This window comes from Natator depressus, chromosome 6, assembly GCF_965152275.1.
Source record: "Natator depressus isolate rNatDep1 chromosome 6, rNatDep2.hap1, whole genome shotgun sequence".
Taxonomy (NCBI): Eukaryota; Metazoa; Chordata; order Testudines; family Cheloniidae; genus Natator; species Natator depressus.
This window is the reverse complement of record NC_134239.1, coordinates 61866545-61881230: the sequence shown is the minus strand read 5'-3', so window position 1 is coordinate 61881230 and position 14686 is coordinate 61866545. Positions and strand designations below refer to the sequence as shown.

Here is a 14686-nt window from a genome sequence, read left to right as displayed (position 1 = left end):
TTTAGCAAAGCTTTTGACACGGTCTCCCACAGTATTCTTGTCAGCAAGTTAAAGAAGTATGGGCTGGATGATTGCACTACAAGGTGGGTGGAAAGTTGGCTAGATTGTCGGGCTCAATGGGTAGTGATCAATGGCTCCATGTCTAGTTGGCAGCCGGTATCAAGTGGAGTGCCCCAAGGGTCAGTCCTGGGGCCGGTTTTGTTCAATATCTTCATAAATGATCTGGAGGATGGTGTGGATTGCACTCTCAGCAAATTTGCGGATGATACTAAACTAGGAGGAGTGGTAGATACGGTGGCAGGTAGGGATAGGATACAGAGGGACCTAGACAAATTGGAGGATTGGGCCAAAAGAAATCTGATGAGGTTCAAGGACAATGATAAGTGCAGGGTCCTGCACTTAGGATGGAAGAATCCAATGCACTGCTACAGACTAGGGACCAAATGGCTAGGCAGCAGTTCTGCGGAAAAGGACCTAGGGGTGACAGTGGACGAGAAGCTGGATATGAGTCAACAGTGTGCCCTTGTTGCCAAGAAGGCCAATGGCATTTTGGGATGTATAAGTAGGGGCATAGCCAGCAGATTGAGGGACGTGATCGTTCCCCTCTATTCGACATTGGTGAGGCCTCATCTGGAGTACTGTGTCCAGTTTTGGGCCCCACACTACAAGAAGGATGTGGATAAATTGGAGAGAGTCCAGCGGAGGGCAACAAAAATGATTGGGGTCTGGAACACATGTCTTATGAGGAGAGGCTGTGGGAACTTGGATTGTTTAGTCTGCAGAAGAGAAGAATGAGGGGAGATTTGAGAGCTGCTTTCAACTACCTGAGAGGTGGTTCCGAAGAGGATGGTTCTAGACTATTCTCAGTGGTAGAAGATGACAGGACAAGGAGTAATGGTCTCAAGTTGCAGTGGGGGAGGTTTAGGTTGGATATTAGGAAAAACTTTTTCACTAGGAGGATGGTGAAACACTGGAATGGGTTACCTAGGGAGGTGGTGGAATCTCCTTCCTTAGAAGTTTTTAAGGTCAGGCTTGACAAAGCCCTGGCTGGGATGATTTAATTGGGGATTGGTCCTGCTTTGAGCAGCGGGTTGGACTGGATGACCTCCTGAGGTCCCTTCCAACCCTGATATTCTATGATTCTATGTATCTATCTATCTATCTATATCTCTATATATCTTACTATATGTTCCATTCTATGCATCCGATGAAGTGGGCTGTAGCCCACGAAAGCTTATGCTCTAATAAATTTGCCGCCAAGATCTCTTTCTTGAGTTGTAACAGCTAATTTAGACCCCATCATTTTATATTTATAGTTGGGATTATGTTTTCCAGTGTGCATTACTTTGCATTTATCAACATTGAATTTCATTTGCCATTTTGCTGCCCAGTCACCCAGTTTTGTGAGATCCCTTTGTAGCTCTTCGCTGTACAAAAAGCAACCAGATGGCATGTAAACAACTGTGTGGAATGAGCATAGATCAGATTCTTGCAGGAGAGGAAACGAAGAGAGAAAGGGAGAAGAGAGCAACTCAAGATTAACAGGTATTTATTTTTTCCTTTGCAGTGTTACAAAGAAATACAGTGAAATCATACATTGGAAATTAGATACAACAATACACCATTTTAGTGAAGTTGAATGAAAGTCCCAAATTCTTTCAAACATGTGCAATTTATAGTTTAATTCGGATGAAACTTCTCTTACCCAAGGTTTTCAGAGATAGTAACGCTATGTAAATTGGGTGAAATAGTGGCTCCATTGAGGTTCATGGCAATATCCTGACTGACTTCAGTGGAGCCTGGATTTCATTCATTGTGTTTATTAGTTGTTTTTCTTACTGGAGTTGTTAAATGATAATCACAGACTATCAGTGGATTGTTTCTTTTTTGTTTTTTCCCTTTGGAAATAACTGCAAGTTCAGCAACTCCTAACAACTCACTACTATCTCTGAAAACCTTGGGTAAGAGAATCAGCTCTTCACTAGGTGTTAAATTGATGTTATAAGTGATGTTTCACAGCATGATCTACACCATACTGACTTTCTTTCACTGTTGTGTAACAGAGGTGAAATATACAGTATACATTCAAGAGGCACTGCCAAATTTGAGAACAAAAAACAGTAGAAGTCTATTTAGTTTTTTTTTTTTTTAACCTTCTGTAGTGTTACTATTTCATGGAATCTTATGATAGGTTTAAAGATGTAGGGGCTAAATAAAGTCCTTCTGAAACGTGTCACTCACAATTCTACAATGACTGTGACTGGCTTAATAATTAATAAGGAGTTGTAGCTCTGAAAAAATACACACCCTAGTATGGGGAGCTCAGTCTTAATTTGGTGAGTTTATAGTTTCTTCAGACTATATTTGCATATTAGAGATAAGTCTGGCTAGTTTGCTTCATTTTATACAAAGTAAGTCCCACTCTTGGGCTCCTGGATAATTACCAAAAGGGACCTCAGGTAGGTAAAAAGTGGAGACCCTGAGCCACATACTCCAGCCCCCTCCACAAGAAACAAGACTGTCATTTTTGCTCAGCGGTGGCCTTAATTCTCATGAAAGGAAAGGACCTTGCTTTTTTAGGAGCCTCATCCCTACATCCACACAAATAACCCACCAGTCAAGAGCGCTGTACCCAAATATCCTTTCATGGTGGACACAACAAAAATTAAAAATCTTTACCTGTAATTATTCCTCTCTGAAGATATCTTGCGGGATTCTTACTCCTGGGCATTAGCTCCTTAATTTCAATTATAAGTCCCTTAGTTCATAATGTTTTTCTAACTTTTAAGGGCAGCAGTAGCATGGTCGATAGCAAGCTTGGTACCCTACTGCCTGTTGTTTGCTATCCTCTGCCAAGTATAAATGTTGCCTATGAATGTTCCAGTCAGTTCCTTCCATTACATTGGTAGGGAAGCTCCCTCAAAGAAAAGGGCATTCAAAATTTCAAGATGACCAATAAGATGAAAAATATGGCCAGGGGAGTGGAAGCATTCAAAAAAATTAATTTCCAAACTCTGAGGGGATGTGGGCAGGTGAGAGAGTACTCTGCAAGATAATATCTTCAGAGAAACAGAATCATACGTAAGTAATTTTCTCTTCTCTAGAGATTCTACCTGTGTAGGATTCTCACTCCTGGGATCAAGAAGTATCTAATAATAATGGCTTTATAGTAATAATGGTAATAGACAACTTTGCCTCTCCCTGCAACCCTTTAGCCACCATTCCTCAGACAGATACAAGGATCTGATCTATTTGCTAAGGGATTAAAGAGCTTGTCCCCTTTATCTCTGAGGGTATGTCTACACTACGAAATTAGGTCGATATTAAAGAAGTCGATTTTTAGAAATCGATTTTATACAGTAGATTGTGTATGTCCACACTAAGCGCATTAAGTCGGCGGAGTGCGTCCTCACTACCGTGGCTAGCATCGACTTACGGAGCGGTGCACTGTAGGTAGCTATCCCACAGTTCCCGCAGTCTCCACTGCCCATTGGAATCCTGGGTTAAGCTCCCAATGCCTGATGGGGAAAAAACATTGTCACGGGTGGTTTTGGGTAGATGTCGTCAGTCGCCCTTCCCTCCGTGAAAGCAACAGCAGACAATCATTTTGCGCCTTTTTTCCCGCGCAGACGCCATACTACGGCAAGCGTGCAGCCCGCTCAGCTCAGCTCACCGACACTGCCGCTGTTGTGTCCTGGGTGCTGCTGGCAGCAGACGGTGCACAGTAGGACTGCTAACTGTCGTCATACACTGCTTCAGCTAAAACTCTGCTCTGCTGCTATTGTCTCAATAGTGAATTTCTCCATGTTGTCTGTCATGGGCTCCCAGGTACATGTGTTCTTCCTCGGGAAATGTGCACGGTGCTAACTGTCGTCCTCCTCTGCTTCCGCTGCAACTCTGCTCTCATGAATCCACCTCGCAGGTCCTCTCGTTGTTCTCTATAAATATCTATTCTCTTGGCATCTGTCTTTAACCACTGATTCCACTGCAACTCTGCTCTCCTGCAGACGCCATACCACGGCAAGCATGGAGCCTGCTCAGATCACCACAGCAGTTATGAGCATTGTAAGGAGCTGTTCAACTATAGGCTGAGCAAGTGCAGAATGGTGGTAGAATGTGCATCTGGACGTTTAAAAGAGCGCTGGCACAGTTTACTGACTCTGTTGGACCTCAGCGAAACCAATATTCCCATTGTTATTGCTGCTTGCTGTGTGCTTCACAATATCTGTGAGAGTAAGGGGGAGACGTTTATGGCGGGGTGGGAGGTTGAGGCAAATCGCCTGGCCACTGATTATGCACAGCCAGACACCAGGGCGGTTAGAAGAGCACAGCAGGGTGCGGTGCGCATCAGAGAAGCTTTGAAAACCAGTTTCAAGACTGGCCAGGCTACAGTGTGACAGCTCTGTTTGTTTCTCCTTGATGAGAACCCGCCCCCTTGGTTCACTCTACTTCCGTGTAAGCCAACCGCCCTCCCCACTTCGATCATTGCTTGCAGAGGCAATAAAGTCATTGTTGTTTCAAAATCATGCATTCTTTATTAATTCATCACACAAATAGGGGGATAACTGCCAAGGTAGCCCGGGAGGGGTGGTGGATGAGGGAAGGACAAGGCCACACTGCACTTCAAAACTTATTGAATACCAGCCTTCTGTTGCTTGGGCAGTCCTCTGGGGTGGAGTGTTTGGGTGCCCAGAGCACCCCCACTGCGTTCTTGGGCGTCTGGGTTAGGAGGCTATGGAACTTGAGGAGGGCGGGTGGATACACAGGGGCTGCAGTGGCGGTCTGTGCTCCTGCTGCCTTTTCTGCAGCTCAACCAGAAGCCAGAGCATATCAGTTTGATCCCCCAGTAGCCTCAGCATTGCATCCTGCCTCCTTTCATCACACTGCCGCCACCTCTCATCTCACTTGTCCCTCCTGTCCTCGCGTTCGTTTTCTGCTTTCCTGGACTCTGACATTGTTTGCCTCCACGCATTCTGCTGAGCACTTTCAATGCGGGAGGACTGCATGAGCTCAGAGAATATTTCATTGCAAGTGCATTTTTTTCGCCTTCTTATCTGAGCTAGCCCCTGGGGCGGAGATGATAGGGGGAGTGTTGAAACATTTGCAACTGCAGGAGGAAAAAAAGGGAGAGTAGTATTCAAAAAGACACATTTTAGAAAACAACGGGTAGACTCTTTCATGGTGAACCAAGCTGTTAACATTACATAGCACATGTGCTTTCGGTACAAGATCGCATTTTGCCTCTCATATTGAGGGCCTGCTGGTTTGGTGTGAGAGATCACACACGCAGGGCAGGGCAGCAGAATTCGGCTTGCAGGCAGCCATGGTAAGCCACAGTGTTTCAGCTTCTTCAACCTTCATAGCATATGGGAATGGTTTCAAACAGCAGCACCCTCCTTTCCCATACCAAGCACCCATTGGGTTGGCCATTTAAAAGGAGGGGCTGTACTGGCCGTGAATGCATCCCAAGTCTTCAGGGTAAATTAATCATTAAACACGCTTGCTTTTAAACCATGTATTACATTTACAAAGATACACTCACCAGAACTGCCTTCTCCGGCTTCATGGTCCGGGAGCCTGCCTTGGGAGGGTTGGGAAGATACTGGCTCCAGGGTGATAAAGAGTTCCTGGCTGTTGGGGAGAATGGTTTCTCTGCTTGCCTGCTGTGCACTATCCTCCTCCTCGTCTCCCAAATCCTCATGCCTGTTGCATGAGGCTATCCCCTTGCAGGTGTCCACGGACAGGGGTGGGGTAGTAATTGGGCCCCCCGTAGAACTGCATGCAGCTCATCATAGAAGCAGCATGTATGGGGCTCTGACCCGGAGCAGCCGTTTGCCTCTTTGATTTTTTGGTAGGCTTGCCTGAGCTCCTTAATTTTCACGCACCACTGCTGCGGGTCCCTGTTGTAGCCTCTGTCCATCATGCCCTTGGAGATTTTTACAAATATTTTGCCATTTCGTCTTTTGGAACTGAGTTCTGATAGCACGGATTCGTCTCCCCATACAGTGATCAGATCCAGTACCTCCCATTTGGTCCATGCTGGATCTCTTTTGCGATTCTGGGACTGCATGGTCACCTGTGCTGATGAGCTCGCCATGCTGGCCAAACAGGAAATGAAATTCAAAAGTTCCCAGGACTTTTCCTGTGTACCTGGCTAGTGCATCTGAATTGAAAGTGCTGTCCAGAGCGGTCAAAATGGCGCATTCTGGGATAGCTCCCAGAGGCCAGTACCATTGAATTGTATCCACATTACCCCAAATTCGACCAGGCAATGTCGATTTCAGCGCTAATCCCCTCGTCGGGGAGGAGTACAGAAATCGATTTTAAGAGCCCTTTAAGTTGACAAAAATGGTGTTGTCATGTGGATGGGTGCAGGGTTAAATGGATCTAACGCTGCTAAATTCGACCTAAACTTGTAGTGTAGACCAGGGCTAAGAGGAGTTACAATGCCTTTTATATCCTGGGGCTTGTCTACACTACCAAGTTTTGTTGACAAAACTTATGTCAACACCCAAAAGTTGACAAAACAAAAATCACCAAAGGGTGTTCACACTTGCTCCCTCTGTCAACAGATCATGTCCACACTGGGGACATGATCATTGACAGGGTGAGCAATGCATCATGGGTATCCCACAGTGTAGTGTTGTGGGAAGGAAGAGCTGATCGCTGCGCATCTTGGGATTCTCTCCCAGTTCTCCCACAGCTCCCTCAGCTGCTGAGAGCAGCATCATGAGCAGCTCTGTGAGCTCTCCATGCTGAGGAATGGCAAAGCAGCAGAGCAGTCTGTCCTGCTCCCCCTGCAGCAGCAGTCTGCCTGCTGCTGTGTTCCTAGTGCAGGGCAGAACAGGAGCATCCCAATTATTTGCTCTTAGTTTGTTCCCCAAAGGGAGCAGCACACAGATACTTCCTGTAGCTTTGAAAGGGGAGGGGCGCATGCCTGCAGGGCAGCAGAGATCAAAACACTGAGCAGAGAAATCAGGGGTGTTTGGGCTGAGCAGAACTTAAGAAAATTTGTGAGAAAAAGACCCAGGTGGATAGGCCTTTTGTCATTTCAAACCTCTTCTCTGAGTGCTTTGTACCCTGGGGTGAATAAATAATACTTTATTTTGAAGAAGCTGTTTTGAGTCACTCTATTCAGCTGCTGGTCACATGTTCCCACAGAAAAGGTCTTGGAGGTGCCAAATACCTGGGCCTGTTGTTTTTTCCTGGGTAGTAAACAGAGGGGCTGCAGCCCAGAGACTCAGACTAAGAATGGTAGGACTGTGTGGTTCCATCCAGAACGGCTAAAGGTAGCAAAACCTGCCACCAGAGGCATGCACTCGAGAGGGACTGCAAAGGGGTCTGTAACTGAGAATTCATCTAAGCAACCATTAAAGGAAAACATAACAATATTTACAAATATTTGAAGAGTATATAAAACAAGCATGGAGAGGATTATTTAAGGTGGCTATAAAGCACTATAACTAGCAGTAAAAAGATTAAATTAAGCAAAAATTCAGGTAGAATATCAGATAAATCTTCCTGACCATGAAATCTATTAGGCTGTTTTCAGTTTTTCAAGAAAAATGGTAGAAGCCCCATCAAATTGAAAATTTAAAATTTGACTGGACAAGACAACTGAAAAATGTTATGTAAAGAACAATCCTATATTGGCCACCGGAGGTTAGACTAAATGACTATTTGGTCTTCTTCATTTCTGACTTCTCTAAATCTGTTGTTTTAATTATCTGAGGCATCTCACCTAACTGAAGCTACAGGTTTTATTTCGGGGGCAGGGAGTCAACTCAAGACTGTACTATGATTATACCTCTATCACATTTGCAAATTAGAAAAGTAAGTGAAATTTTTTTCAATCTACACTCAAAGAAGAGACATTTTTTATGAAAGGGAGACAGTGTGTGTAAGGTTTTTGATTTTTTAAAATCCTAATGTAAGGTATATGTAATAGCTAAAAAGTAAAAGAAACAGTTGGTGATAAAATGTGATGATGATCAGAAAAGTAGTCATGTAAATATGGCACCTTCTTACTCAACAGATCTGTCCGCTGTCTGTATTAAGATGTATTTGCTCATTTTTTCAGACAAAAATAGATTTGTATTCCTTTTTATTCCTTTTAGTCCCACAGAGTCAACAGAGGTGACAGAGAGAGAACTAGAGTCTATTTTGCCTGGTAGATCAGCAACAGAATTGTTAAATAAATTCTGACTGAAAAAAAAAACTACTACTGGTGATAATACATGAGTTATAGTTAATATTTTAGGTGGAGACTGAGGCACCAGCATTTAGAAAAAAACATCTCTCAAATTTGATCTGGAAGCCATTGAGACATGGAATTCCACAATGCAACTTTTACAGAGTCAGTTTGCAGAGTATACAGTGACTTCTCTTTAAAAAAGGAGAGCTTCTACTGAGATTGAAAACAGTGAATTTCCATCAAGGGGATCAGGAGAGCGTTGTGCTTTCATTTCGGGTTCAGGAGGCAACACAAGTGACAAATAGTTACTTTATTTAGAGAGAAACAGCGTGCTGGTCTGCATTAGTCTGGAATCAGTTTTGCAGGAATGACAGTTAAAGAAGCCAGGTGTTCAGATATTACAATGATGAGTGCAGTATAAATGCCTAGATACCTATGATTCCCTTAAAATAGATAAAGCACAGGAGATTACAGGAAATGACCAAAGCAACCGGAAATGTAATATAAATGTAATATAAAATTTTTGCTAGCTTTGGGAAAGATTGTGGAGTACTGCAAAGTAACAAGGGACCCTGTATTTAAAATGATGGAAGTAAGAGACAAAGAAGAAAGCTGCCAATCCAAAAAGTTTAAAATCTTTTACTGTATGGAAACTCTCTGAGGATGCGTGGTATGAGAACACATGGAAAAAACCTTGCTGACGACTGATAGTCAGAAGTACTCAGGCATGCAAAGGACATTTCAGTGGATGATGTACACTAGATATTAAAAAATCATTTGACAAGATTCCATTTCAGAAATAAGTGGTGAAGGCAAAGTGTTCATTAACAGGAAATAAAACAGGGAGAAAAGTTGACTGAGTTAGGAAACACAGAAGTGCCACATAGGGAAAGTTTACAAGTTTGAAAGAGAGTGAGCTGAGCAACTCAAAAATTAATTTTAAGACCCTTCTTGTTGCAAAGGGTACAGCTGCACTAAAGAAGCTAACACATATAGGGGTAACTTTATCAGAAGGGCAGAATGCCAAAGAGAAAAGATGATGATAGGACTTGATAAATACGATTTCTGCTTTAGTGCTTTCCATGGCTTTTGATATTTTTATTGGTTCTTTAATCAAATTATAACTCAACTGTAGATGTGAAAATGACTGGATAAATATTTTTCTGAAATGAACACAAAAATCTTTTAAAATAAATTGGTTAGAATTTTTGTTAATTTGAACATCACACCTGTAAGACTGACTTGGTTTGATAGCTTGTTGAGAAGCTGCCTGAGGCAGTTTTGACCTGGTTTTCTTGCCAATTAAAATTTTCAATTGAAAAAACATATAAAGCTCTTAACACTGAAAAAAATAGCAAATTCTGTGGCCTCTCAGTCAGTTGCTTTGGTGGCATTCTATTGGTTTTAAACTTAGAAAATCTGAATAACATTTGAGAGACAGCTATTTTTGAATGGATAATGGAGAGATTTCTGGTGTATCAGATAGGAAATGAGCTCTAGATGCATCCAACAGTCCCTCTACTTTGTTGGAGGAAACCATTCCTCCACCCTCCTAATGTAATGTCTCCTTTTGATACCCGTTCCCAAACACCAGGCTGGGAACCAGCAAAGGGAGAAATGTCATATTGAGAGCTGAGGCTGGGAGTTGGGGAAGAACTGGAATGAAACTGGCATTGAGATCAGACAGACCTGTTGCTAGGACCTCCAGCAATGCAAGGTTGTTGGGGAATGAGATGACATCAGCCTTCTACAATTGTGAGCTTGCCGAGTATGTTTGGGTACTTGATAAAAGAGGTGGAAGGACTCTTGTGTTTGGAGAAGGGAGAGCAGGTGGAAGGACAGAGAGGAGAGGAGGAGCAAGATTATTGTGTCGGAGTGGAAGTAATAGTAATAGTAGTGGTCAGTTTCTCAGTGTAGAACAAAAAATACAAGAATTCTCAGTTTTCTCAGGGTTAAAGTGGAAACCAGAAAATTCACAGGGAAAGTCCTGGTTTGACATTATCTGAAATATTGTTTGTAATGTTGGGAACTATCCTACAAAGGGGAAGTGAATGTCTTGAATAATCTGATATTATAAAAATTGTTTGCTTGATCCCATACTGTGCTGGCCTCTATCCCAGAGGAAAGAGATTGTTGCCTTGAGGAATGTTATTCTCTTACATTATAAAGCAATTGTTAGACCTTTTCTATAATAATTAGGCACCCTTCAAAACAGCACATGTCAACACAGGTAACATCAAATCTGAATAATCTAAGTTCTCAGGAAAAGTTGAGAGATCAGTTTGTTTTAATTGTAAGAAGGAAGAGTTTAACGTAACATAATTCTTTTCTATGAAATTATGACAGAGATGAAAGCAGTCTGTAGAGACAGAATGTTCATTATGGTACTGGGTTCAAAAGCATGGTCCAAAACCAAGAAAATTAGGAGTTACTGAGAACTCCAGCATGTCTTAGGAGAGGTGTGGGCTAGTAGTTTGAGTCCAGGAGAAGAAAGCAGGAAATCCTTATTTCTATTTTAGGCTCTGACAATGACTTGTCTCATTGAGCAAATCACACAGGGTCAGATCCTGGCCCATGCTCCATACAAATAGGCCAAAAAGCTGCCGTAAGTGGGCAGCTGAAGATTCTCTCAGCATTGAGGATGTGTTAGGGGCACGCCTGAGTGAGAGGGTGTATGTCTGGAATATGCTGCACTCTGGCAATTTCCCTCTGCTACAAAGGAATCTTTGGGCCAGTTGCAAGCCAGTGTTGTTTAGAGCATCAACCTCAGAATCAGGGATCTGTAAAAGAATCTTTTTTTAGCATCTTTCCTCAACTGTAAATGGGGAATCATTGAGTGGGGGTCTTTCTAGTGGGGTCCCACATGGATCAGCTCTTGGCCCCACACTATATAACATTTTTACGAATTACCTGGAAGAAAACTTAAAATCATCACAGATAAAATTTGGAGATGACACAAAAACTGGGAAAGTAATAAATAATTAAGAGGACAGGTCATTGATACTAGGTGATCTAGATTGCTTGCTAAATTGGGTGCAAGCAAACAATATGTGTTTTAATATGGCTAAATGTATACATCTAGGAACAAAAAAATATAGGCCATACTTACAGGATGGGGACCTCTATCCTGGGAAGCAGTGACTGGACATGAGCTCCCAATGTGACACAGTGGTCAAAAGGGCTAATGCGATCCTTGGATAAACAGGGGAATCTCAAGTAGGAGTAGAGAAGTTTTTTACCTTTGCGTTTGGCATTAGTGTGACTGCGTTCTGGTATCCATCATTCAAGAAGAATTTTGATAAACTGGAGAAGGTTCAGAGATGAGCCACGAGACTGATTAAAGGATTAGAAAACATGCCTTATAGTGATGAGTCAAGGAGCTCAATCTATTTAACTTAACAAAGAGAGGGCTTGGGGTGACTTGATTACAGTTTATAGGTACCTGCCTGGGGGAAAAGCACCTTTGATAATAGGCTGTTCAATCTAGGTTTGACATGATCCAATGGTTGGAAGCTGAACCTAAACAAATTCAGATTGGAAATTAGGTGTAAATTTTTAACAGTGAGAGTAACTAATCATTGGAACAATTTACCAAGGGTCTTGGTGGATTCTCCGTTGTTGGCAATTTTAAAATCAAGATTGGATGCTTTTTTTTCTAAAAGATATAGTGTAGGAATTATTGTGGGGGAAGTTCTACAGCCTGTGTTTTGCAGGAAGTCAGACTAGATTATCACAAGGATCCCTCCTACCTTTGGAATCCAAAAACTATGCCAAGTGCCTACAGGGCACAGCTGAGCATTCAGCCCTTAATGTCTCTGAGCCTCAGCAATACGTGGCTAATAGTTAATTACCTACCTTATAGTACTGCAAGGATTTCTGTAGATAATGTTGGTAAAATGATTTTATACTGAATAGCATTGTATAAATGCTAGGTCCTGCAAACTGTAATATACCTATAGAATAAATTCAGATGAGGAGATTGCAGCAAAGAGTTTAAATGAGATTACTGCATCTCTCAATCTTTTCTAAGAGGAGAAGGGATTGAGTAATCCTATGACAAAGCATGATGAAGATACAAAGATCAATATTAAAGTGCTGGTATGTTGGGTTGAAGCAGGGCTCACTGGAACCAGATAATAGTCTTTTCCTGTTCCTCACATTTCCTATGATTTTTTTTTCAAATTGTGCTAATTTGAAAGTGAAATCTAAGCAGGTAGGCAGGACAGCAGGAAATAAATGCCAAGAAAATAAGCAAGTGGACAGCGCAGCAAAAGGGCAATGCCAGTGTATAATCAGACTCAAAGGGCAGCAAGGGTATAATGTAAGCTAGAAAGCAGGTGGAAAAGCAGAAGGGAAATGCTAGACACTCAGCAAGTCAATAAAGCAGTATCAAGCAATCAGCAGATGCACAAAGCAGCAGGACAGCAATTCCAGGAAGTCAACAGCTGCACACAACAGAAGGAGGACAATATCAAGCACTCAAGAAAGGAGGCAGGACAGCAGGAAGTCAATGCCCACGTGCAATCTGATGTAAAGAGCAGTAAGAAATCAATGCAAGCCACTCAACGGATGGATAGGGCAAAATATGTCAATGCCAGGCAATCAGGTGGTCAAGAGGGGAAAGCCATACAATCAAGCAAAAGGCCAGGGCCTCAGGGGGGCAATGCTGAGCTGCCAGTAGGTAGACATAGCATAAAGAGAGCAATGAATGCCAGGCAATCCCTAGGTGGACAGGGGTAGCAAGAGGACAATGTCCATTAATAATCAAATACTACTGCCGGCATGGAGAAAATGGAAGCCCGATAATAGGTTGGCAGCAGGATGACAATGCTTTTCAGGTACTGAAGGATAGTGTGAGAAAAACACTCTCTAATAACACCATTAGATTAACATAGTAAACCATGAAAATCCAATAGAGAACAGTACATAAATGGAAACAGCAGATGAATCTGAGCCCTAGTGCCTGGGGAGGCCACAGGACCCTCCTATTAACAGAACTATGCGAATCCACAAGGAAATCAAACAAATGGGAAAAATGAGCCTGAAAGCTGTTTCTGATGATTAAAACAAAAAACAAAAAACCAGCAAAGAATTAGTTTGGAAATGATTGGCTGGAATTGAAGATGTTGCTTACCCCTCTCTGGAGCCCACAAAATGGGAATGTTGGGAATTTCTGCAGCAGAAAAACAGAAGAGAAAAGGGATTTCTGACTCCCCATCTGAGGAAAAGCAGGTCAATTTAGGGCTTGGTGAATTGTTTTGGGCAAAATAAGAACTGGTCTGAATCTCTGCCTCTCTCTGGAACCAAGCCTTTATTGAGGTCTGAGAAAGGTTTAAGAAGTCCACACCACTTTCATCTCATGATATCCCACCTCTACTTCCAAGAACCACACTTACCTCTAGTGCAGGCTGTACAAGTGGAGATAGGAGACAGCATCAAGAGCTCACTCCCATATCCACTGCAAGACAGCTAGTGAGGACAGACACCAGTGCACAAGGCTGATGCAGTTCATTTTATGGGATACATTAAAGAGGTTCATTAACCCCAACTCACCTCTAGCAAAGGCTGGTATTTGAAGTTGTCCAGATAATCACTTCCCATCCTAGGAAGCATCAGTCTTTGTGGGAATGGCCCTTTTCTTCTCCAAAAGCAGCTGCTGTGTTTGGGGAGATTCAGCAACGCCTTCACTGTACCTTGATGAGGCTATTCTCTTGCAACTCAGGGGCTCTCTGGGGCATCACTTATATTTGCATCTCAAAGTATGTTTCAGATATTTCACCAGCTGTTTGGTTTCAAAAACACACTTTAAAAATCTGAGACGTAAGTGCTAAGAAAGTCACAGAAGCAACCAGACCCAGTGGAAATACAACTGCATCTTTTCATCTCGTTGCTGTAGCTGCTTGCCGGATTGGCGTGGGGATTTGACTGAGAATTATGAGGACCTGCCTGGGGACGGATGAAGGGGACCACAGACTGATCTACAGTTCAGCAGGACACCTACATCCCTCTCCTCAGCCCTCCAAATTACATCCCCTTAAGATAAGGGTGAGCAGGCAAATTTGGGTGAGGGAGAGGCTATACCTGAGGGGACATAGGAAAATTCTCACTATAGGCTTGAAGGTTCAAAGAAGTATCCAAACTTTCATATATTTATCCAAACCTCCAAAATAGACAGTTACCTTTTCCGTAACTGGTGTTCTTCGAGATGTGTTGCTCATGTTCATTCCACATTAGGTGTGTGTGCTCGCCACATGCACTGGTGCCGGAAGTTTTTCCCTCAGCAGTATCCTTAATGGAGTTACTCTGGTGCTTTCTGGAGTGACGCCCGTATGGCGTGGTATAAGGGGCACTGCTGGCTCCCCGCACTCTCAGTTCCGTCTTGCCAGAAACTCCAACAGTGGGGAAGGAGGGCGGGTCGTGGAATGGACTTGAGCAATACATCTCGAGGAACAGCAGTTACGGAAAAGGTAACTGACTGTTCTTCTTAGAGTA

General features: G+C 42.9%; 1 protein-coding gene across 13 annotated transcripts in view; it reads right to left on the bottom strand.

The window, feature by feature from the left end:
- Positions 1-14686, bottom strand: part of GPHN (gephyrin) — a 579614-nt gene that overhangs the window by 250578 nt on the left and 314350 nt on the right. For 2 of the 13 annotated variants that reach the window (XM_074955494.1, XM_074955495.1), the window contains exon 5: positions 13329-13367. The exons of the other annotated variants lie outside the window; for them this stretch is intronic. In XM_074955494.1, coding sequence (XP_074811595.1) covers positions 13329-13367 — 39 coding nt within the window. The remainder of the gene's footprint in view (positions 1-13328; positions 13368-14686) is intronic. 13 annotated transcript variants of the gene reach the window in all.